This window comes from Esox lucius, chromosome 14 (assembly GCF_011004845.1).
Source record: "Esox lucius isolate fEsoLuc1 chromosome 14, fEsoLuc1.pri, whole genome shotgun sequence".
NCBI lineage: Eukaryota > Metazoa > Chordata > Actinopteri > Esociformes > Esocidae > Esox > Esox lucius.
Genome location: NC_047582.1, coordinates 12,032,488 through 12,058,102, shown reverse-complemented (window position 1 = coordinate 12,058,102; position 25,615 = coordinate 12,032,488). Strand labels below are relative to the sequence as shown.

Here is a 25,615-nt window from a genome sequence, read left to right as displayed (position 1 = left end):
CACTGCCTAAAAAAAATTAAGGGAACACGTAATCATCACATTATAACATCAAGTCAATTAAACTTCAAGGATAATCTGTCCAGTTAGGAAGCATAAACAATTGTGAATCAATATCACCCATTTGGGTGCAAATGAAAGTGATATCGGTTGCATGGATCGGATGCAAATGCAAGACAACCCCCAAAAAAGGGAATGGTTTCACAGATGGTGGCCAAAGACAATTGCTCTCTTCTTATTCTTCCTGACTGATTCTTCTCTAGGTTTGGAAATGTCTGTGTCACTACTGGTAGCATGAGGTGGTACCTGCAGCCCATTCAAGTAGTCCAGCTCCTCCAGGATGGCACATCCATACGTGCCATCGCGAGAAGGTTTGCTGTTTCTCCCAGTACAGTCTCAAGAGCATAGAGGAGATACCAGGAGATGGGCCGTTATACGAGGAGAGTCTGACAGGGCTGTAGAAGGGCATCAACCAAGCAGCAGGACAAGTATCTGCTCCTTTGTACAAGAAGGAACAAGAGGAGCACTGCCAGAGCCCTACAAAATGACCTCCAGCGGGCTACTGGTGTGCATGTTTCTGACCAAACTCTCAGAAACAAACTCCATGAGGGTGGCATTAGGGCCTGACGTCCTTTAGCAGGTCCTTTAGTGGGACCCAGCATCGTGCAGCTCGATTAGCATTCGTCAGAGAACACCAGAATTTACAGGTCCGCCATTGGTGCTCCGTTCACTCCACAGATGAAAGCAGGTTCACACTGAGCACATCTGACAGACGTGAAAGTTTGGAGACGCGGTAGTGAATGTTATGCTGCCTGCAAGATCATCCAGCATGACCGGTTTGGCGGTGGATCAGTGATGATCTGGGGTGGCATGTCCTTGGAGGTTCACACAGACTTCCACGTGCTAGCCAACGGTACCCTGACTGCTGTTATGTACCGGAATGAAATCCTCAGAGAACCTCTGGGACATTATGTATCAGTGGACCCGATGCTGCCAAGTGGCGCCACAGACTGTCCAAGAGCTCACTGATGCCCTGATCCAGGTCTGGAAGGTGATCCCCAAGGACACCATCCACCGTCCTATTCGGAGCATGCCCAGACATTGTCTGCATACAGGCACGTGGGGGCCATACACACTACTGAGTCACATTGTGAGTTGCCATGATGAAATTCACCTAAGTTGGAACAGCCTGTGATTTCAGTTGTTTACTTTGATTCAGTGTGACTTTGAATCCAGCCCTCAATCAGCAGGTCATTTTGGTTTCCACTGACCGTTGTTACGTAATTTTGTTCTCAACAAATTACACAATGTACAGTACTGTAAAGATTTTGATCTTTAATATATTTATTTAATCGAGACCCGATGTGTGATTCAAGTGTTCCTTTAATTGTTTTGAGCAGTGTATTTCGACAACGACAATATGACCCTCGCCTGTAACCAGTCACCCGGGTTGCTGTTATGTTTTGCTAGAATCTCTTACCTGTTGGACAACCAAAGTTCCATCCCAAATCATCTTCTGTTGGACCACCAAAGTTCCATCCCAAATCATCTTCTGTTGGACCACCAAAGTTCCATCCCAAATCATCTTCTGTTGGACCACCAAAGTTCCATCCCAAATCATCTTCTGTTGGACCACCAAAGTTCCATCCCAAATTATCTTCTGTTGGACCACCAAAGTTCCATCCCAAATCATCTTCTGTTGGGCAACCAAAGTTGATTGTAAATGAACATCTAAATATATGTTCTGTTTCAAAATGCGATCATTCTGAATAATTTCTAAACAGATTTGGTAATTATTCACCTCTAAATAAAGTAATGAAACATTAATGGATTATGCACATTATTGCAAAGATATCTCAAATTGCAATGTGCCTAATGTTATGGTATGTTTTTCAGTGTACAAGTCTACAGCTTTTTTTTTTGTGGTCCTTCATTGTTCACTGCACTTGATCTGTCTGGTATTGAAGTTTGTTCATACAAGCGGTTGAATAAACTAGACCTGAAAATGTGGAGGCACTTGCAATACAAAATAATTTATGGATTAAAGAACTAAACGCAAATATTGTTTCTACTTATGGTATATGATTTCCAATGATAATACGAGTAGTCACTTTTGCTGTGTAATGATTAGTGATTGATAATGCAAGCTGGTGACTGACTCTGACTATGCAATATCTGATTATGTAATTATATCATAACCTATTAAGTGTCTGCCTTCTTGGTATAAGTGACCAACACGTGAATATAGAATCAAAGGATTTGTTTTAGTGTATCTAAATAACTTAACTATTTACTTTCTGCAGCAAGTAACTAGGTAACATAACTAGTAAAATTCCCCAACACTGCATACTAGTTAGCCAGATAAAACATAGGTTCGATCAACAAGCTTTTGCTATCTATGAGACCGATGAAAGGTTCATCCTATCTGCCACCATACAAGAGGGGTTTACCATTGAGTATTTTGTCTGTGACATGCCATTCTGGAAGTTACCTAGTCTCAGCAATACTTACAGCTCAGCTAAACTTTTTGCAAGAGCTTATGACCACATCCCAAACCATGTCTATACAGGATATAATAACAATAAATGATTCAGGCTTGGCAGGGCATTTTTACTCTGAGGTGGCAAAACTCATTTGCTTGTTCCTTGTTGCTCCAGCCTCATCTGCTTCTGCAGAGAGATCTTTCTTTGCACCACTGGGAGAGCTATGTTAGAACCCCTGCCAAAGCCCAGAGGCTCGACAGCGCTGCTGTTCTAAACATCTATAAGGATTAGTGTGCAACGCTTGACCTTCCGAAAAGTCTGAAAAATCTATTTTATGAAGAACAGCAAAAGAAAGGGTATATTTGGAAGCTTTCAAAAATCTAAAACTTCAACAGTCAAGTCTCCCGGACTTATTGCCTCCCCATCCAGACCAGCTGTAATACATTTAGAAAGTTATAATACAATAGAAGTCAATAAAAAATGTGAAGCTTTATAACTTAAAAACCAAGCCGGATCAAAGTGAAACTGCCCATTGTTTATTCCGTCATTGTAGTATTGAAGTATTGCATATAAATGTAGAGTACATTATTATTACAAGTACATAAAATACAAGAACATTATTAATAGTTGTATTTAGTGTGTTAAAGGTAGTGTGTTTATAGTTTTAAAGAAGTGCCACGGTAGAGTGGCATTTCGACTACAAGCTTGAATGAATACATGGTATGCATGGCAATTTTAGTTTCATGCCGCCAAACCCCTTGGATACCTCCCAACAAAGAAAATACAGTCTGTTTAAATGTTTAAGTCCTGAACAATGCCCTAATTAGTGGCCATACTAAACATAACACAGGAGTGTCCCAGAATAACATTAAACTATGGAACGTTTAATTTAGGAGACAAGCCTGACATACAGGGCTTGTTTACATCACGAAACGATTTCCAAAACATACAGAAGACGTTCGATTATTTTGATAACTTGCAGATACTGATAGCTCTAGACACAACCTCCAAGGTAATGTGATACATTTCTAAAAGGGCCTTCCCCAGAGTTTTGTAAGTGTGAAGACAATTCTGTCTGAACTATATCAGGTTTCTGTGCAGTGCGAACGCATATCGCTCGAATTTCCTGCAATTGGCGGCCACAATATTGTGTGGTAAGTCTGGAACCTGCAGGTTTGAGTTCAAAGGTTTTTGGGGAATTACTAGGCAAAGTCTATTTAGTGTTTATTCTCTCTCGCATAATGTAAACAAGCCCATAGGCCTGATTGTTTTTTTTAAATACATCATTTTGAGTGGGAACGAGATGATAAAGTCTGCAGGTGACTGCTGACTGATCTATAAATCCCTTTGTGCCAGAAATAATTGATCAGTATTTTTTGTATCATTTTTATTTTTCACTTGTGGGTGTAGCATGGCCTATAGTACACTTGAGATGGGCCTGGAATGGGTTCCGTTGATGGAAACAGAGGTTCAGCTAAACTAAAAACATCCAGCTTACACACCTGAATGAGAGTTTCTGACAACCTTTCGATTACAAATTAGACTTTCATTAGTAATGTGCCCCTACTGCTGACACAAACAGTCTCCATGGTAACGCTTAGCTGCTGGTTATGGCTTGTTGCAGCAAAAAAAAGATTACTTATTACTTTCTGATGTGTGTAGACACATTCTGGTACCTTACAACCCATGATCCACTATATCTTGCACCCCAGATTATATGTAATGGAGTTTGTAGAATATGTGTTGTTAATGGTTGCCACTCATATAAGCGATTGTGAATTTTTTGAAACGACTGACTTGTTTACCTCGTAGCTAATGAAGTGAGACAGTTGGTCCCAACAGTGGCAAACATTCACATTCCGCTGTCAGAGGACCCTGCTTTGCCAATGATGATAATGTGTTTTTTTGGCATTCCTATTATAAGGCAGATATTGTAGGGAAAGGCCAGAGTGAGGTGTTATATCTTTTAAAGTAGCCTGCTCTTTGATTGATATATGGAGCAGGCTTTTATAGAAAATCTCCTTAAGTACAAGCTCCCTTGTAGCAAGCTTGGACAGCCTCTGAAACACAATCCATTGGTGTGGGTTGGTGGTGCTGGTATTTGCCAGTCTCAGTCACATACAGAAACGAGTAATGTGTGGCCACCAGACTGAGAGACTATCAAGGACAAAGGCAAAATAGTGGTCTTTAGTACAAGTTTCAACTGCCGCGGGAAGCCAACCTGTCTGGAGTAAGACATGATGTATGTACCCTTGAGGTTCCATTCAGGGACATAGGAGATGTTCAGATCTTTCTTGACTGTGGATCTAAATAAGGTATTTAACGTCTGTGTGAATGCTTGACAGTGTGCATGTGCGTGCAGATGCTTGAGCTGGAGCACAGTATGCATCAGCACAAAATCAACCACAGGCCAATCTTAAATAATTTGCATAGCATTGTTCACAAGGTGGTTGAGTTCAGCTCTTAGTGCCTCAACCTTTTCTCAATGTTTTCTAAAACTCATTAACGATTTGAGCTCCGTAATACTTTCCTGGTGTAAGTGGGGAGAGAGGGATGGGTTTGTTGCAGTGTCATAACCCTAGTATGATAACCCTTTTTCATGGTTCACATCGGGATTTACGGCACTATACACAATATGCCTCCATACTGTACTGTTCTACAAACAGTATTGGCCAGCATATTTGCAAGCTTTGCCTGGGTGCTCGTGGGGCTGGCTTTAATGGTTCATCTCTAATGTGTTATAGGACTAATGGCAGCCTTGCAGGGGCTGTCTGCCTGGGGGATCTAGGATGTACGTGTGTGTACGTGTGTGTGTGTGTGTGTGTGTCCGGGCCAGTGCTCCTGCAGGTGCAGCCCACACTGTGCTCTGCTCTCAGAGGGGACTGCACTCCCACTGGCTGGCTTACAGGGTAAAACAGCTGCACCCATCTCTGCCCTTAAGCTTCCTGCCCCCTACCCCGACATCCCACATATGTGGCCTCGTTTCCTCTTTCCTCAGACATGCTGAAACACCTCAGGATCACATCATTATTTCATTTACAGATGCTCAATTAGCCCTCAAACAGCCCTGTCATTTTATCCACAAAAATCTACAAATTGCAATTCACTCTGTAGCGCTGATAAGCGTACTGCTCACCTCAGTGAATATTTTGACTGCGTTTGAGCCAATAAACACATTACCAATACAAAAATGGCACTGAACTTTAACATTTCCCAGCTGTGTTACACAAAACAGAAAATTGACATGCAAACCTACAGCTGCTTTCATGTAGACTATTGAAATGTGTTTCTGGATAGTACCCCTAAGTGCTATTCTTCAATATAAAAAATATCTTTAGATGACAAATGAGGTTATTATGCCAAACCTAGTTTGAGAAATGTTCTTCCAGTAACTGTTGTTGCTGCCAGCCTTAAACAATACTAAATACAGGAATTCATTCAGAAATTAGTTAATCAATCAAAGATAAATTTATTTGATCCATTTGAGCTTGACAGCAGAATCATTTGGGAAAAGGGCCCTCTGCTTTTTCTCCTTATGCTGTTGTAAAGTATTCATTTACAACATACACATCTTTCAGAGTTCTTACTGATAGTACTGCAGTATTGGATAAGGAATAATACACTTGGATAAAATAAATCATGTCTGATTTACAGTTTGTTCTATAGATATACAGAACAAATATTTTAAAATATTTAACATGGAACTATGGAATGAATGAACAAAGTCTAAATAGAATATTGTCTCTTTGATTGAGTTTTAATATTCCTCCATTTATACAATTGATGTGGAGAAAATATAACGTAGGTATAATTCTCTAATTCCAGTTTATTTTCTAACTTCCTCTCCTCTATTTGATGTTTCATTAGAAAATAATGACTTTTTAAAGCAGAATGCCTTTGATGTAGCAATTAACCCCAACCATCTAGGGAGAGCTCAACAGAAAAACTCAAAGAGCAGTCTCTCATCCAAATGTGTTTAGCTATTTATACATTTAGATGATATTACCATTCTCAAACAGTTTCAGTCATTTTGCAGCATGTTCACTTCCCCCTCTCACTCAATATTCTGATACATAATGTCAAGATTTTTACAATACTGTATCTTCATGCTACTGGCAAACCAGAGTTATTTTTCATAATTTGCAAAGCTGTTAAAGCACACACATAGACACAGTGTTATATGAATCCTTGAAAAAGCAGTGAAAATCAACATCTAGATTATATTGAGTTTTTGAAACTCCCTGAAAGAGAAACAACAAGGAGAGAGATGGAGATTATTTTTAATCCAGAGAGCTGCTTATCAAAAACAATAGCAGGACCAAGGGGAAACAGGGATGAAAATATGGATACATTTTCCCTGCCAAATGTAACAAACAAAAACAAAATGCCAAAGCTGTCTGCAATCTGCAAAATGCTTTTAGGGAATGTTGGAAAAATGTAATTGAAATTGAAAACCATCCACATGATGACATTGACCCTGAAGGTTGTGGCTGATATCTTTGATCTTAAATTCATCAATAAAAAACATAACAACCTGACGTTAATCTATAATAACTGTGTAACATGTTGGATTTTCACATTGGAGAACTGTTGTTGTTAAAGCCAATAGTATATTACACAGGACGTGTTAGGATTTGATTATCTGGCGTTTTTGTCAACTCTGGTTAGAATGGTAATGCTCAAAACATTTGTTAGACATTGTTTTATATTTACTGTATTAAACATAGCAGACAACTGCTTGGTTTGAATGATCAATATGATAAAATAAACTTGCAGTTTTGTTTGGACGCAGGGTCATTCACTGACAGATATCGTAAAAATCAGAGCCCCCCCGTGCTCAGCCAACTCCTTACATCCTATCTCAGCCGTGCCATTTAACCGCTGCCCTTGACTCTTCCACTTCAGCTAGTTGTCTCTCACCAAAGAGGATGTCAGGCAGGCCCTCCCTCTACAGTGTCCTCATCAGAGCGGAATAAACCTGGCGCTGACACTAATAAAAAATACCATCTGTGCCTGGCAGGCGGAAAGAAAGAAGCGAATGAACCGATGAACTTCTCTGCAGTGTCTCCTCTCTCACCCCATGCCACTGGCTCCCCTCAGCTCTGTCATGGTGAGAGGGGAAGAGTGCACGGGTAATTAAATTCCAGCAGGGGTCAGGGGTAACCCCGACAGCACTATCTGTAACAGGGTCGGGTGTAGCTGAGCATCTCAACTCTTTCATTATAATTATAACAATATCGTTATAATTATAATGAACAAATTGAGATGCTCAGCTGGGTCAGGAAATAGTTTTATGACTGAGGTTCAACAATGTCAAGGAGACTAATGGTGGGAGATGCATTATCTTCAAATGGCTTCATCCCTCAGACCATGGCTTAGTTTAATTTTAGTACCTTTGGGGAGGGCAATATTCCCTGGTCTCAGGTGGAGAGCTGAAGTTTCATAATAGCCTGAATATTTCTGAGAGAAGACTTTTATCAATTAAAACATTTTAAAAATGCTATGTCTATATGTATCTATAGGTAATATTTTATTGTACGTCGTATTTAGTATAAACTTTATTTTATTGTAGAGGATATTATTTGATTATGTACTGCCACCTGCTGGCTACATTGAGCTGGCAATAACCCAATGTTCCGCACATTTTCTTCACAGCTCCATTTTTTGTTCGTAACATATTCGGTACCAGAGAACTGAGATTAGGAGAGTGATTTGATTTTTCATCGATGAGATAATCGGCAGAATGTTATCCCGGTTCCGTAGGCTTCAACTGCTCGCGCCTCTGGGCAGGGAGTGGCAATGACTCCCTGATACCTCAGAATTATACATCCGGTAAGTTATCTGGTTCACTTTTCTACTGCTCTACAATGACATTTTTAAAACATGAATGTTCTTGAGTACACGCCGGTTGAAGATATGTGGACATCCTGGCTGGTCAGGAAATAATTTTAACATTACTTGAATGAGTCTGTGAAGTACTGTAAGGTATATCAATGTTTCTTATTATAAATTGTATTCATTCTATTTATTTAAGTATCAGAAATGTCTTGCACATAATGGAATTGGGCTTTATAGCCAATATACTAGCTTAGCTGCCGTCATCATTATACCTAGTGTGGTTAGTTTAAAGTTAGCTGTGTTGTAGACTAGCAGCTTTACCTTTATCGTAACCAATGAATGATGGGGCAAACCGGGGCAAACGACCAGCTGTTGTGAGAATAGGGCCGTGTCGCAGTCCTAATAATGCATATTTAATTGTATGAATAAAATGCAATTGAGCTGCGACGTTATGTTAAATTGCACATGACGTTCAAAATAGCCAACCATTTGTCAAAAATGACGTAAGTCCATAAAAATCTAAGACTGAGTAATATCGGAAAAGGCGGGACATCGTCTTGTTGAAACGACCAATGAGCTCGCGCTCTGGTAGGTAAACAGATGACGTTGCGGGCGTTACAGAAGACAGGCTCGAGCTATATTTTAGCGATACGGTTGTTCCACAGCACTATAGATACAATACTGTTTTAGATCATGTGTAGGGCTATAGGTAGAATTGTTTTTATTTTAGTAAATCGGAAGCAGTTTAGTGAGTCAGAAGCATCTGTTATGCAGTAGTGACTGCATATATTTTCATTTCATTACTGGTTATCCGTGGGAAATAAGCTTGTGATTTTCAGGAGAATTTGAAAAGAGTGGTTCAATAGCATGTTATCTGTAGCCTATGACATAATGGCCATGTTTTGGAAGATTAGGCGATTGCCTGCCTAACAACTAATCTGTAAATAACTATGCATCGCGAGCAATAACTACTATAATTGGTAGATCAGTCATTCAGTCACAATGTACCCTTAATACATAATACAAGTTTAATGATAATCTGAACACTTACAGAGGGTGCATTTTTATTTTCTGTGCTACTGTTCAGGAACAAGTAAGTGTATTCTGTTGCACATTTCCCCCTGAATAATGAATGTGTGTCATTTGACTACTGATATTTGAATATATTTTTGAGAGTGTGTTAAGTGACTATTCTCTTGCTGTCATACATGTATTTGTCCTAGGTAGAGACAGCAACATGGAGGAAGCCATGAGCAGGCTGCAAACCCTGAGTCCAGATCAGCTACGGCAGGAGATAATTGGAGCCGGGTTGAAATGTGGTCCACTCACTGCCACTACACGAGCCATTTTTGAGAGGAAGCTGGCCAGAGCCCTCCTGGAGAAGCAAGGAGGGAATGAAGGGGTGTCTGGTGGAGCCGGTTCTTCCAACGTAGAGAATGATGGACTCTTAAAAGATAGAGCAGAAGCAGAGCACAGCCAGGATCTCAAATTGTCAGAGGAGGGAGGCAAAGAGACAGAGAAGCTGGATCAACCTCAAGATCCTCTTGTTTACTATGGTGTATGTCCTCATTGGGAGGAGCCGGTGGTTACTGACGGTAAGCCCTGCTTCGCTACTTAGAGTAGTTCATGATAGAGATTCCCTAAGATCAATGTGTAAATCATTATGTCCCCCCCCACTAGACAAAGTCCATGTGTTTGTGGACCGGAAGAAAGCTCTGAAAGCCATGATGACAATGAATGGGTCCAGGTTTAAGGCATTCTCAACACGAGAGGAAGCCGAAAAATTCTCAAAAGGCTTCAGTGAACATAGCCCAGCTTCAGCCAGCCCTACACCAGTTGTGCCGCAGGGGATGCTGGAACCAGTAGTCCATACAGGTACGGTGTGTCTGGTTCACAGGCCCATTTACCAGCCCCATTATGAAAAGTTGCGTTATTCACCATTAGAAACCTCAAGCAGTAAATACGATCACATGCAACTTATATTAGGTGGTCATCGTCGATAGCAAACAGGATTGATTGACTAGCTAGGTAGAAAGCCAATGAGGCAAGGTAAAACATTAGTTACAGTGCCAGAAGAATAATATACCTGCTATAGCCATCAGTTTTGTATTTTTCATGGTCGTCACTCATGTTTTGTACATTTTCCAACATCAATGTTAATTTTCCTGCTTCAGACCTTTTTGGTGTCAGGATGCACACTCATCACTGGAAGAAATATGTTTGCTAGTAAAAAGGAAATGGCCTTATAGTGAAGCTTTATCTAATATAGAGTCATTTATTAAATGGAGACCTGCAGAATATGGATCAACTTACCTCTTTTGTCTCATGTACAATGAGCAAGAAAAAGTTACTTTGTGTATGCTGACCAGCATTCTTACAATGCTCTTGTCCTCCCAGACAGTCCTACTGCAGGCGTGGATTCACCTGTGAACCTGGAGAGGCCGAATGAGTTCCGCAGCCCACGCACCCAGGACCTGACCGCCAAGCTGAGGAAGGCTGTGGAAGAAGGAGACAAGGAAGCCTTCAGTAAGCTTGTCTGGGCAAACCCACGTTACCTCATCGGGTCTGGAGACAACCCCACCATCGTCCACGTACGTTGGATACGATTCATGGTTCTACCAACTCTATCAAAGAAGCGGGATTTGTTTCACATTCAGTTATGTGGAAGAATAACTCTGTGTCTTCTCATTTTTAGGAAGGCTGCCATTACAACGTCTTGCATGTTGCAGCCAAAGAGAACCAGCCTGGGATGGTGCAGCTCCTCCTGGACACTTTGGAAAGCCCGGACTTCATGCGACTCATGTACCCTGAGGATCAGGAGACCATGCTACGCCAACGAATCCGCTACCTCGTTGACCTGTACCTCAACACACCTGACAAAGCAGTGAGAACCTATGAGAACGCTAACTGTTTAAGCACCAGCAGTTGGTAGCTAGCATAAATCCTACATACATTCAGGTCTGTCGAGAGTTAGTCTGTTGTTGATGTCTTCCTGAGGTATACTGAATGTGCCCCCGCAGAGCAATGAAACGCCTCTTCACTTTGCCTGTAAGTTTGGGCATCCAGACGTGGTCAATGTCCTGTGTTCCCATCCTGCCACTGACAAACACAGACAGAACAAGTACAACCAGAAGCCTTCTAGTGTAAGTCACATTACAGCTATGAAATACAAAACCACTTTGTTTGCACTCTTACACTTGTGTATAATCCAGTTTGTTTGAACCGTGAATGGTGATTGGCTAAAAGCCCTTCTGATCGCTGTGGTATATCGTCTGAAAGCCCTCTTATAAGCTGGGTGGTTTAAATGCTGAATGCTGATTGGCTGATAGCCGGCTGTTAACCACGGGTGTCTTCCCTTTTTACTGCTCTAATTGCATTGATAACTAGTTCATAAGAGCAATAAGGCATCTCAGGGGTTTGTGATCTAAAGTGAGGGAAAACATTATTTGATCCCCTGCTGATTTTTATGGTTTAAGGTTTCGAGGCTGACGTTTGTCAACTCGAACCGTCAGTTCCCTCCACAGATTTTCGATGGGATTTAGATATGGAGACTGGCTAGGCCACTCCAGGACCTTAATGTGCTTCTTCTTGAGCCGCTCCTTTGTTGCCTTGGCCGTGTGTTTTGGGTCACTGTCATTATGAAATACCCATCCATGACCCATTTTTAATGGCCTGGCTGAGGGAAGGAGATTCTCACTCAAGATTTGACAGTACATGGCCCTGTCCATCGTCCCTTTTATGCAGTGAAGTTGTCCTGTCCCCTTTGCAGAAAGAAAACTCCAAAGCATAATGTTTCCACCTCCATGTTTGCTGGTAGGGATAGTGTTCTTGGGGTCATAGGCAGCATTCCTCCTCCTCCAAACACGGCAAATTAAGTTGATGCCAAAGAGCTCGATTTTGGTCTCATCTGACCACAACACATTCATCCAGTTCTCCTCTGAATCATTCAGATGTTCATTGGCAAACTTCAGACGGGCCTGTACATGTGCTTTCTTGAGCAGGGGGATCTTGCGGGCGCTGCAGGATTTCGGTCATTCACAGCGTAGTGTGTTACCAGTTGTTTTCTTGGTGACTATGGTCCCAGCTGCCTTGAGATCATTGACAAGATCCTCCCGTGTAGTTCTGGGCTGATTCCTCATCGTTCTCATGATCATTGCAACTCCATGAGGTGAGATCTTGCATGGAGCCCCAGACCGAGGGAGTTTGACAGTTATTTTGTGTTTCTTCCATTTGTGAGTAATCCCACCAACTGTTGTCACCTTCTCACAAAGCTGCTTGGCGATGGTCTTTTAGCCCATTCTAGCCTTGTGTAGGTCTACAATCTTGTCCCTGACATCCTTGGACAGCTCTTTGGTCTTGGCCATGGTGGAGAGTTTGGAATCTAATTGATTGATTGCTTCTGTGGACAGGTGTCTTTCATGCAGGTAATACAGGTGCTGGTCTTAAAATTAGAATATCATCAAAAAGTTTCATGGCCATTTCAGTTCAAAATAAATTTCCATTCAAAAAGTGAAACTTGTATATTATATTCATTCATTACACACAGCCTGATATATTTCAAATGTTTATTTCTTTTAATTGTGATGATTATAACTGACAACTAATGAAAATCCCTAAATCAGTATCTCCGAAGATTTGAATATTACTTAAGACCAATACAAAAGAAGGATTTTTAGAAATGTTGGCCAACTGAAAAGTATGAACATGAAAAGTATAAGCATGTACAGCACTCAATACTTAGTTGGGGCTCCTTTTGCCTGAATTACTGCAGCAATGCGGCGTGGCATGGAGTCGATCAGTCTGTGGCACTGCTCAGGTGTTATGAGAGCCCAGGTTGCTCTGATAGGGGCCTTCAGCTCTTCTGCATTGATGGGTCTGGCGTATTGCATCTTCCTCTTCACAATACCCCATAGATTTTCTATAGGGTTAAGGTCAGGCGTGTTTGCTGGCCAATTAAGAACAGGGATACCATGGTCCTTAAACCAGGTACTGGTAGCTTTGGCACTGTGTGTAGGTACCAAGTCCTGTTGGAAAATGAAATCTGCATCTCCATAAAGTTGGTCAGCAGCAGGAAGCATGAAGTGCTCTAAAACTTCCTGGTAGACGGCTGCGTTGACCTTGGACCTCAGAAAACACAGTGGACCAACACCAGCAGATGACATGGCACCCCAAACCATCACTGACTGTGGAAACTTTTACACTGGACTTCAAGCAACATGGATTCTGTGCCTCTCCTCTCTTCCTCCAGACTCTGGGACCTTGTTTTCCAAAGGAAATGCAAAATTTACTTTCATCAGAGAACATAACTCAGCAGCAGTCCAGTCCTTTTTGTCTTTAGCCCAGGCGAGACGCTTCTGACGCTGTGTCTTGTTCAAGAGTGGCTTGACACAAGGAATGCGATAGCTGAAACCCATGTCTTGCATACGTCTGTACGTGGTGGTTCTTGAAGCACTGAGTCCAGCTGCAGTCCACTCTTTGTGAATCTCCCACACATTTTTGAATGGGTTTTGTTTCCCAATCTTCTCCAGGGTGCGGTTATCCCTATTGCTTATACACTTTTTTCTACCACATCTTTTCCTTCCCTTTGACTCTCTATTAATGTGCTTGGACACAGATCTCTATGAACAGCCAGCCTCTTTAGCAATGACCTTTTGTGTCTTGCCCTCCTTGTGCAAGGTGTCAATGGTCGTCTTTAGGACAGCTGTCAAGTAAGCAGTCTTCCCCATGATTGTGTTGCCTACAGAACTAGACTGAGAGACCATTTAAAGGCCTTTGCAGGTGTTTTGGGTTAATTAGCTGATTAGAGTGTGGCACCAGGTGTCTTCAATATTGAACCTTTTCACAATATTCAAATTTTCTGAGATACTGAATTTGGGGTTTTCATTTGTTGTCAGTTATAATCATCACAATTAAAAGAAATAAACACTTGAAATATATCAGTCTGTGTGGAATGAATGTATACATTATACAAGTTTCACTTTTTGAATGGAATTACTGAAATAAATCAACTTTTTGATGATATTCAAATTTTATGACCTTTAAGAGTATGCTCCTAATCTCAGCTTGATTGAGAGGGGATCAAATACTTATTTCACTCATTAAAATGCAAATCAATTAAAAATATATAATTTACATGCGTTTTTCTAGATTTATTTGTTGTTATTCTGTCTCTCACTGTTCAAATAAACCTACCATTAAAATTATAGACTGATAATTTCTTTGTCAGTGGGCAAACTTACAAAATCAGCAGGGGATCAAATATTTTTTTTCCTCACTGTATGTATCATATAGTATAATATTAAAAGTCTATTGTCCCCTGAATTTTTTTGTAAAAAACGGCACATCTTGAAAGAGGTAATGATTCACTTTACAGGTGATATGTGAGAGAAAGAACAAAAGCCCTGACATAAAGAAGAAGATCAAGGAGTATTTGGAAGGTATGTTTATATGGTTGCCAATGTCTGACCTTTTTTGTGTGCCACTATGAGCTCTTAATACATTATTAACTTTCAACCTTTCTCACTTAGAACGATATTATGTCCCATTACTGAGGGATACTGACAACAGCTTCCAGCCTGTGATTGGCTTGCCATGGTCCCCAAGCTCATTGGAAGCGGATTTTCATTTGCTGGGATCTGGAGCGGTCGGGAGTCCCATTGACCCAATCATGACTGTGAGAGCATATGTGGGCCCTCTTAGTCCTTCTAAGGTAGTGCCTGAATCCTAAATACCTTTAAAGCATTTGTATTACAATTGATCCCCAATTCTATGTCTTTCAATGTCACAAGACCGTAACAATGCTTCTTCCAGGCACATGAGTTCCACAGACTATGGAAAACTCCACCCAGGGATCGAGCAGAGTACTTCCATCGTATTCTCAAATCCGACCCTGACAGGGGTGCAGAGCGTGTGGGGAGGTGAGTGATCAGTGGGCTAGTAAATATTATCAGGAACAAACAAACTTTTGGGTGCCAAATGCAACTATTGTATTACAGTGGCATATGACCTGAATGATGTCCATCGACAGGGAGATTGCACATGATAGGGGGCATCCTTGGGTGGAGTACTGGGACTTCCTGGGTAGCTTCATTGACCTGTCTACAGAGGACGGACTGAGGAGGCTGGAGGACTATCTGAATAGGAAGGATCAGAAGGAATGTGGCAGGTCAGAGGGCTCCAGTGTTGGATTTAAAACAGTCAAACCCTCCAAACGTAAGAACTTCCATAGAACCTATGACCTACGGATTGTATGTTTTATCATTAAAGGCTTGAAATGATTGTGGGGAATGCATTAAAAACGTTGGGACGCTGCGTAAATAGTACAAAGACAACATATCAAATGTTGAAACTGAGTTTTTGTAAAAATACATGAACATTTAGAATTTGATGTCAACAACATGTTTCAAAAAAGTTGGGACCGAGGCATGTTTACCACTGTGTTGCATCAACTCTTTCAACAATACTGTAAGCGTTTGGGAACTTAGGAGAGCAATTGCTGTAGTTTTGAAAGTGAAATGTTTTCCCATTCCTGCTTAATATAGGATTGCAGCTACTCAACAGTTCGCGGTCTCCTTTGTCGTATTTTTTATTTCATAATGCCACATATTATATTAAATAGGGGACAGGTCTGGACTGCAGGCAGGCCAGTTTAGCACCCAGACTCTTTTACTACGGAGCCATGCTGTTGTAATATGTACAGAATGTGGTTTGGCCTTGTCTTGCTGATATAAGCAAGGCCTTCCCTGAAAAAGACGTCATCTGGATGGCAGCACATGTTGCTTCAAAATTTGTATATATTGTTCAGCATTAATGGTGTGTTCACACCCCCATACCATCACAGATGCTGGCTTTTGAACTGTGCGCTGATAACAAGCCGGATGGTCCCTCTCCTCTTTAGTCCGGAGGATGCGTCTATGATTCCCAAAAATTATTTCACATTTTGATTTGTCAGACCAAAGGACCATTTTCCTCAGTCCATCTTAAATGAGCTTGGGCCCTGAGTAGTGCCGTCTGAGGGCCTGAAGATCACGGACATCCAATGTTTGTTTTCAGCTTTGTCCCTTGCTAACAGAGATTTCTCTGGATTCTCTGAATCATTTAATGTACTGTAGATGTTGAGATCCACAAACGCTATTCTTAAATAGTTGCACTATTTGCCTGCACAGTCTTTTACAGAGTGGTGAACCCCTCCACATCCTCACTTCTGACAGACCCATTCTGTCTGGAATGATCTTTTAATACCCAATCATGTTACCGACCTGTTGTGAATTGACCTAATTAACTGTGTGATATTCCACCAGGTTTAGTTTTTTAGTATTACACTACTTTTACCGTGGTTGCCTCGGTCCCAACTTTTTTGAAATGTGTTGCTGGCGTCAGATTACAAGTGGGCATATATTTTTCAAGAAACAATAAAATGTCTCAGTTTCAACATTTGACATGTTGTCTGTACTATTTTCTGTTGAATGTAAGATTTAAATGTTTTGCACATCATTGCATTCTGTTTTTATTTATATTTGCGCAGCGTCTCAACTGTTTTAGAAACAGGGTTGTACAATTAATTGTGTTATTTGTCATTCTAGAGGAGCAGAACCAGAGCCACATTCTGACCAACCACATCCTGAATGACACGTCCAAGTCCCCTGTATGTAACCTTCTGTCAGAGTTTGAAAAAGCAAACCTACAGGGCGGCCATGTTCACGCGGAATACCAGAAGAACTTGGAGAGTGTTGAGGGTCGTGTGGATCCATCTTCACCTAGGAAAGATTGTCTGAGCCTGGGGAACAGTAGTTTCTGGAGGACCTGGGAGTGGAGCCACAGCAAGAGGCAGGTGGAGGAGCTCTCCAGCTCCAGCTCAGAAGAGTATCTGACGGCAGATGAGGGCTCAGACTCCGAGGGCCCCGGTGGATCCATAGATGGGGCTGACTGGAGAAGAGAGAGGAGAAGCTCAGGATCATCTAGCACATCTTACAAATCCACAGAGGGAGACACCTCTAAAGACACAATTCTGATGACTGACACCCCTCAGAGCCAAAAACAGGGACTGTTTATGGATGGGTAAGGATTTAAAGATTTTTTTTTTTATTAGGTCAAAACATAATCCATCAGGCAAGCCACTCATGCTGAATCTGCTGCTGATTAAAGAAGGTCTTTTGTAAACTGTACTTTTAGCCAGCTAATATACAGAAAATACACAGAACACCCCCCCTATTACTTTATTGTTGAACAATATGATAAAAAACACAAGTGTGTTTTGACTGGACTGGGACTATCTTGCAGGGAGTCTCCGACTAAATTGGACAGTGAAGTCTTTGCTGCACTTAATCATGTGGACATTGACCCGGAGACACACCCCTGCATTACCAAGTGGAGGAAGACCATTCTGGCATACCCTGCTTCAAAGAGGTTAAGGTGTGCTAGGTTTCTATTCTGTTTCTTTGTTGTATCAACAGATGGAGTATTGAAGATAATGGAGTTATACACTTGGTTGATGTTGCTATATTTGTGTATTTCCAGCTGGCCAAGCCCAACCAGGAGGAAGAGCTCAACCGGGACACCAAACTGTACTCCCAGCAGGCTCAGCGTTCACAGCCCAGGATGCCACACTCCTGTCCAGAGCTGTTACACCGAGAACATCCTCTACCAGACTCTCTTCCGCTCCCCAAATTGATAGGCAGCCGATCCATAGTCCAACAACTAACTGTATAACCCAAGCAGGGAACCACTAGAAGCTTACCTGTTGTTATTGAATCCATGTGCTAGTGTCCAACTCTTTTGGCTGTGCTCGCACTTAACCTTTTTAGGTAACTATTGAACTGATCTTTGCACAAATGCTCTCTGCCTACAGCACTTATGCATGTCCTCAGTGCACGCGTTCTCTTCTGGTAGATAGCACAGCTACCAATTGCTCTATGAGCTAAGTGCACACTCCTCTGTGTGCCAAAGTCACATGAAATATGTGCATATACATAAATATGCAATGATGATTTTATAGAGGACATTTCCAAGTAATACTTTTGTATTGTTAATGTAATTTCAGAAATAATTTAAAGTCCCAGTTTATCTATTGTTTTGAGTAACTATAAACAAGTATAAACAAGAAAAATGATTGAGGATGTATTTAGAGAATGTTTCTACATGATTATTCATTAAATGTAATAAAGCATTATCAAATAAATCATTTACTAAGAAATGACACTTTTTAAAAGACATTATTTTTGTGAATATAAAATTAATGATGCCCAACATGTGCAAAACCATCACGTAAAAGGTAAATGATGGCTTAAATGTGGCAGCAAAACTTCAGGAGGTCAGGTTAAATGGGGTCAGTCAGTAGTGGTGGAGTTTCTGAAAAGAGAGTCAGATATGGTTGAGTTTGTCTGGAGGCATAAAGCCTGAGTCCCCCATCATCCTGAGTCCCACCCTGCCGCTGGGCCTTATGGTGAGCCAGGTGATGCTGCTGTTATTCAGGCCCAGCCGCAGCCAACCTTCTGGGGGAAACTGCAGAGCTCTGGATCAACCAAGACCAACCTTGGATTAGACAATTTGACTAGATTTACAACAGACTAGTATATACAGTGCCTGGTAAAATGCTCTAGATTACAAAATTGCAATTGGCACATTTAAATTTGGTTCTGTTAATTTTATATGAAAACACTGACAGTCAAAATCAATTACTGTATGGTGACATTGGTTTCAGGTTGGAAAACAATGTAACATGTTACTTGCATAACAATTTGACCCCAACACATTCATATTTGGAAGAGTCACCTTTTACTGTAATAGAAGATATTGTACCATTCTTCTTGGCGAAGTTCCCCCAGGTTGTTTAGTATGGTAAAACAACGCATCTTTCAAATAGAGCCACACATTTTCAATGGAATTGCCATCAGGATTTTGAATGGGTCACAATAGGAAATTAATCTTTTTGTTTTTGAACCAATCATGTTAATTTGTCCTTGTGCTTGAGATCATTTTTCAGCTGAAAAAGGAATTTCTTCACAAGCTTAATTTATCCCCTTTAGATTGAAGCAGGTTCTCTGGCAATATTTCCATGTATTCTGCCCTGCACATTCTTCGCAGCTGATGAGAAGCATCCCACAGCACAATGCTGCCACCAACATACTTCACTATAGGGACAGTTTTATGTTGTGGCATGAACTTTGATAAGTTTGCACCACACTTAGATCTTTGTGGTTTGGCATTAAGCTAAATGTGCATATACATAAATATGCAATGATGATTTTATATATGACATTTCAAAGTAATATTGTTAATGTAAATTCAGAAATAATTTAAAATCTCCCAGTTTATGTATTAACGTATAACTATAAACAAGCATAAACAAGAAAAAACTATTATGGATGTATTTAGAGAACATTTCTTCTGTTTATTCATAAAATGTAATAAAGCATTATCAAATAAATAATTTACTAAGAAATGGCACTTTCTAAGATACATTATTCCAAATGTTTTCTTTTTGTGAATATAAAATAAAATAATGATTCCCAACATGGGCAAAACCATCATGTAAAAGGTAAATGATGGCTTCAATGTGGCAGCAAAACTTCAGGATGTCTGGTTAAATGGGGTCAGTCAGTAGTGGTGGAGTATCAGAAAAGAGAGTCAGGTACGGGTGAGTTTGTCTGGAGGCATAAAGCCTGAGTCCCCCATCATCCTGAGTCCCACCCTGCCGCTGGGCCTTATGGTGAGCCAGGTGATGCTGCCGTTATTCAGGCCCAGCCGCAGCCAACCTTCTGGGGGAAACTGCAGAGCCCTGGATCAACCAAGAGAAACCATTCAATAAGAACATTTAACATCAGTTATATTTCATTTGTACAGCAAGTTCCTCACAGTCAATGTGCATAAGATAAACACATCAAAAAGATTAAAACAACCGTAGACAAATAATAATTGACTTGATTTAATAATTTGACCTCACAATAATGCCTAAAGACGTGTCACTATGAAAGGTCATAGAAAACCTGGACCTTGGATTAGACAATTTGACTAGATTTACGACAGACCGTTGACTAGTATATACAGCGCCTAGTGAAATGCTCTAGATTACAAAATTGCAATTGGCACATTTAAATTTGGTTCTGTTAATTTTATATGAAAACAGTGACAGTCAAAATCAATTACTGTATGGTGACATTGGTTTCAGGTTGGGGAAAAAATTAACATTTTGCTTGCATAACAATTTGACCCCAACACATTCATATTTGGAAGAGTCACCTTTTACTGTAATAGAAGATATTGTACCATTCTTCTTGGCAGAATTCCCCCAGGTTGTTTAGTATGGTAAAACAATGCATATTTCAAATAGAGCCACACATTTTCAATGGAATTGCCTTCAGGATTTTGAATAGGTCACTATAGGAAATTCTTCTTTTTGTTCTGAAATTCACCACTCTAATGTTAATTTGTCCTTGTGCTTGGAATCATTTTCCGTCTGAAAAGGAAATCTCCCAAGCTTTTCTTCAGATTGAAGCAGGTTTTCTGGCAGTATTTCCATGTATTCCCCCCTGCACATTCTTTGCATCTGATGAGAAGCTTCCCACAGCACAATACTGCCACCAGTATATTTTACTATAGGGACAGTTTTATGTTGTGGCATGGGCTGTGTTAGGTTTGCAACACACATAGATCTTTGAGGTTTAATATTAAGCTCTATCAAGGTCTCATCTAACCACAAAACCTTTTCCCACATTGCAGCTGGGTCACACATGCTTTCAGATGCTACTTTTTGAGTAATGGTTTACTTCTTGCATAACTATTGATATTATTGATTGGTGCACCACTCCCAGCCACTGAACTATACCCATTTCCAATGTATTTATATTAGTTTCTCTAACTTCTGCAAAAGCTCTTTGGTCTTCATTTTCCCTGACCACTATCCTACAAGAAGGTTTTGTTTTAATCCAGAGAATGTGACAGCATCAAAGTGTGGAGGGTTATAGTGAGGTAATGTATATAATGTAATGTAAACTGGGAGCTTCCACAGCACAGGTCAAATTCATATGCAAGAACACTGTTTTTATTAATTTTACAAATATTTCCCAACATAACACCAATGTCACCTTACAATAATAGACTTCGCATAGATTTCAATATAGAATTTATAATTCTGGAATGCGAGAATTGGTCCGGAACTTGAATACTTCTGCAAGGCACTGTGCTTCCTGTAATCTATTAACCCTGAATGTCCCCTGAGGAATCTCTCTAACTAGGTATAGGCTGAGCCATGCTCAGCTTGTGAAAAAGGCAACATTCCTGGGTGTTGTTGATGATGTGATTCACTAACCTGCACACAAAGTAGCGGATAACGTTTGCGTGGCACACAATGATCTCGTAGCTATCTTCTGTCTGCTTGGCATCTGCCCGGTGGATGTAACGCCTGAAAGCTGCCTCGATCCGAGCGCCATCCTCATGATACTGGAGGGAAAAGCAGTAGAACAAGGGGAGCGTTTACATGGCAACTGTCAGATTTTACACAGCACATAACGCAGATTGCTTTGGAACACAAGCTAAATGAATTTGGTTGGTTTAGTGAATAGCTCACAAGAAGAAAAGTGAAAGTGGGTAATTGCATCAAGCAACAGGATGGATAGTAGCAGTCACTCACCACACAGTCGGGTTTCCAGGAGATCGAGGGAACAGGCTCAATGGGAGAACCTTCTCGAAGCAGGTCACAGCTAACTTTTTCCACATCTAATGCAGAGAGAAGCACATACACATTCCTGGATAATGACACTGTTCAGTTTGGAGGCTAAGAATGACTTTGAGTTTTAAATGATGTGTGTCCTTTTGTGTTGGACCTGGGAGATGCTTGCTGATGATGTTGGCGGTCTCTGTGGCACGGGTCATGGTGGAGTGAACCATGACATCATACTTCAACCCCAGCGCAGCTAGTCGCTGACCAGTGTATTCAGCTTGCTCCCGACCTAGTAAACAAATCAACCAATCAATCAGTGCTTTATTGGATTAAACTTGCCTTCTTGTTTATAGCTTTTTCTATGGTTGCTTTCTCAGTAATGTGCTTCATAAACACTGCACATCAGAATAGTCTTTATTTGCCAAAGACATTACCCAAACTGTTACTTGGTGTTATGGTGCTGCTAGTGGTAGACACTGAAACATACCTAGCGGGGTTAGGATCCTCTCCTTGTCCATAGTACCATTCAGATTGTACTGAGAGTGGCGGATCAAGAAGATGTGACGAGTGGCTTTAGGTTTGTTGTTCTCCACCTCTGTGTTCAGTTCTTCAATTGAGATCTCTTTTTCCTTAATCTTTTTCTTCCCATTAGTCAGTGTCAGAGGATCACGCCTTAGAAATGTAGGAGCAAGCAGAGATTAGTGAATTAGTGGTCAATGAATACACGAACATACAGATTCCCATAATGACCGTTAGCAAGTAATCTATGACATTGACTCTGTAGTTCTATACAGGTTCAATCCCACTTTACTTAGAATCTGTAATCGTGAGACGAGAAATGAATATGCTGTGTAGGCTAATTTAAGCTTACTTATCCCAGTTACTGTCCCAGCCAGTCACGGTGTGGTCTCGGCTTGGAGACCAAGTCTGAGGCACTGCCGCTTGGAGAACACTTAGTCCATTCCATTTTCTTAAATTTGCGTCATTTTTCGTTCTTTCAAAATAATATCCTTTCGATTCAGCCAGTGCCACAAGTACTGCGGATCCACCGGCAAGCCCACACATCAGCTTTGTTACCTTCCTGAAAGACATCGTTACCAGGAAAAGTAGAATCAAAACGATATCAACAAATCCAGAAGCAACTAACTACCGTAACAAACCTATAAAGCTGTTTTAGCTACATTTACATTTTGAGGAAATACACTTGAGGAAAGCTTCAATGTGGACGAACAACAACAACTATCTGCTGTCTGACGCATGCACTGAAAATGGCGGAAAATAGGATGCAACTACGGACCCTCAGAAAGGACAGAACGACTCAATTACTAAACGCTACATCGATAGTACTCATATCCACCACAAGATGTCAATAGAAGTTTATCTCCGTTTGGCACAAGTAACCAGGGCTTGACATTGGCACCCGCCCACCCGCCAAATACCGGTGAACTCTTACATTGCACTACGGTTGTATAGTTGTATAGTTATTATCATTGATGTGTATTTTTGTAGTGTTATTGCTGATTGATTGTGCTATCTTATTTTTTTTTATTATAATTACTGTAACTTTTTAACTTTTAACTGGACTGTCAGGACTCTGATCACCTGCGAGCAGAATATGAGAAGGGAGATGGAAAACGAGGGGACAGGAGCACTAAGGGGGAGCATAAAATACATTAGTACCATACTGTATGCATCTACTATTAATAGGCTATATATATGGCTATAATATATATATATATATATATATATATATATATATATATATATATATATATGTATATATATATATATATATATATATCCTACTAATAGTAGTACTACTAATAATATATATATACACAAGTATGCTATGTTGCGCTTGTTTTTTTTTTATAAACTGTAATAATAGATTCTGCTTTGCAGTATCTGCACAGAGCTTTACTGTCATCACGGACCACTTAATATACACAGCTTTGTTGTACTTTTTGCCATTCTTTTGGCAGTATCGTTTGTGGAAATGTATCTAGTGCTATGCCATAATGTCATGAAGGATGACTCATCATCACTGCTGTACTAAGTGTCTATAATATTCAATACTTCTACCATACTGTTCATACTCCCGATCCTGCTCTTTCACAAATTGCTGCTAGTTTACATTGTTATGTATATTATTGCCATACCTGCCATAGGCCTAACTATAATTTCAATACCACCTCCAATATTGCTGCTAGTTTACAGTACTCTTTCTGCTAGTGTACAGTTTTATGTATATTATTGCTTTCTCTTCTTGCTATATTTTTGCTGTGTATATTTTTTCTTAATTCTCACTATGTAGTTGTAGTAGTTGTAGGCGACGAGATCTTTGTGGGACTCCTGAGGCAGCTGACGGGTACCGGCAGACCAAGCGTACTGCAGCCCGGGTGGTTGTGGAGGCAAAACTCGGGCCCTGGAGGAGTTCGGTGAGGCCATGGAGAAGGACTATCGGCTGGCCTCGAAGAGATTCTGGCAAACCGTCCGGCGCCTCAGGAGAGGGAAACAGTGCCCTACCAACGCTGTTTATAGTAGAGGTGGGCAGCTGTTGACCTCAAATGGACATGTCGTCGGGCGATGGAGGGAGTACTTCAAGGATCTCCTCAATCCCGCCATCACGTCTTCCATTGAGGAAGCAGAGGATGAGGGCTCAGAGGTGGACTCGTCCATCACCCGGGCTGAAGTCACAGAGGTAGTCAAGAAACTCCTCGGTGGCAAGCCACCGGGGGTGGATGAGATCCGCCCTGAGTACCTCAAGTCTCTGGATGTTGTGGGGCTGTCTTGGTTGACATAACTGTGCAACATCACATGGCGGTCGGGGACAGTGCCTCTGGGATGGCAGACCGGGGTGGTGGTCCCTCTTTTTAAGAAGGGGGATCGGAGGGTGTGTTCCAACTACTGGGGGATCACACTTCTCAGCCCCCCCGGGAAAGTCTATGCCAGGGTACTGGAGAGGAGAATACGGCCAATAGTAGAACCTCGGATTCAGGAGGAACAGTGTGGTTTTCGTCCGGGCCGTGGAACACTGGACCAGCTCTATACCCTCTACAGGGTGATGGAGGGTTCATTGGGAGTTTGCCCAACCAATCCACATGTGTTTTGTGGATTTGGAGAAGGCATTCGACTGTGTCCCTCGCGGCATCCTGTGGAGGGTGCTTTGGGAATATGGGGACCTGGGTCCTTTGCTAAGGGCTGTCAGGTCCCTGTACGACCGAAGCAGGAGCTTGGTCCGCATTGCCGGCAGTAAATCAGACTTGTTCCCAGTGCATGTTGGACTCCAGCAGGGCTGCCCTTTGTCGCCGGTTCTGTTCGTAATTTTTATGGACAGAATTTCTAGGCGCAGCCAGGGGCCGGAGGGTGTCAGGTATGGGGACCACACGATTTCGTCTCTGCTCTTTGCGGATGATGTTGTCGTGTTGGCCCCTTCAAACCAGGACCTTTAGCATGCACTGGGACGGTTTGCAACAGAGTGTGAAGCGGTGGGGATGAAAATCAGTACCTCCAAATCCGAGGCCATGGTCCTCAGTCGGAAAAGGGTGGCTTGCTCACTTCAGGTTGGTGGAGAGTGCCTGTCTCAAGTGGAGGAGTTTAAGTATCTAGGGGTCTTGTTCACGAGTGAGGGAAGGATGGA

At 41.4% G+C, this 25,615-nt stretch overlaps 2 protein-coding genes across 9 annotated transcripts; one reads left to right on the top strand and one right to left on the bottom strand.

Annotated features, from left to right (window-relative positions):
* Window positions 1-8,126: 8,126 nt before the first annotated feature.
* Window positions 8,127-18,498, top strand: LOC105027053 (ankyrin repeat and LEM domain-containing protein 2). Of its 7 annotated transcripts, none has more exons than XM_010898940.2 (13): window positions 8,127-8,312; window positions 9,546-9,913; window positions 9,999-10,193; window positions 10,716-10,909; window positions 11,014-11,202; window positions 11,339-11,461; window positions 14,692-14,755; window positions 14,846-15,027; window positions 15,129-15,235; window positions 15,346-15,530; window positions 16,901-17,375; window positions 17,598-17,729; window positions 17,835-18,498. In XM_010898940.2, the coding sequence occupies exons 2-13, from the start codon at window positions 9,556-9,558 to the stop codon at window positions 17,986-17,988; spliced, it is 2,358 nt and encodes a 785-aa protein (XP_010897242.2). In that variant the 5' UTR covers window positions 8,127-8,312; window positions 9,546-9,555; the 3' UTR covers window positions 17,989-18,498. The 7 variants fall into 7 exon arrangements, with proteins under 7 accessions (XP_010897242.2, XP_010897239.2, XP_010897243.2 ...); XM_010898937.2 differs by having other exon boundaries at window positions 9,542-9,913; XM_010898941.4 differs by lacking the exon at window positions 8,127-8,312 and adding an exon at window positions 8,330-8,414 and having other exon boundaries at window positions 9,542-9,913.
* Window positions 18,499-19,682: 1,184 nt separating this feature from the next.
* LOC105027052 (phosphoglycerate mutase family member 5) lies at window positions 19,683-23,250 on the bottom strand. 2 transcript variants are annotated; one of them, XM_010898934.3, is made up of 7 exons: window positions 23,163-23,250; window positions 22,847-23,056; window positions 22,463-22,647; window positions 22,139-22,264; window positions 21,946-22,031; window positions 21,625-21,755; window positions 19,683-20,094 (listed from the first exon to the last, which is right to left on the bottom strand). In XM_010898934.3, coding segments are annotated over exons 1-7 (891 nt in total). In that variant the 5' UTR covers window positions 23,165-23,250; the 3' UTR covers window positions 19,683-19,943.
* Window positions 23,251-25,615: the final 2,365 nt, after the last annotated feature.

Bases quoted from the DNA above. Each gene is read 5' to 3' on its own strand.
- LOC105027052 (XM_010898934.3), bottom strand. The intron at 22,648-22,846 runs GTAAGCTTAAAT...TACATTTCTAAG, and splicing joins TGGGACAGTAACTGGGATAA to GCGTGATCCTCTGACACTGA. The intron at 21,756-21,945 runs GTGAGTGACTGC...TTTTCCCTCCAG, and splicing joins CCTGGAAACCCGACTGTGTG to TATCATGAGGATGGCGCTCG.
- LOC105027053 (XM_010898940.2), top strand. From the start codon at position 9,556: ATGGAGGAAGCCATGAGCAGGCTGCAAACCCTGAGTCCAGATCAGCTA. The intron at 10,910-11,013 runs GTACGTTGGATA...TCTCATTTTTAG, and splicing joins ACAACCCCACCATCGTCCAC to GAAGGCTGCCATTACAACGT. The intron at 17,730-17,834 runs GTGTGCTAGGTT...GTGTATTTCCAG, and splicing joins CCTGCTTCAAAGAGGTTAAG to CTGGCCAAGCCCAACCAGGA.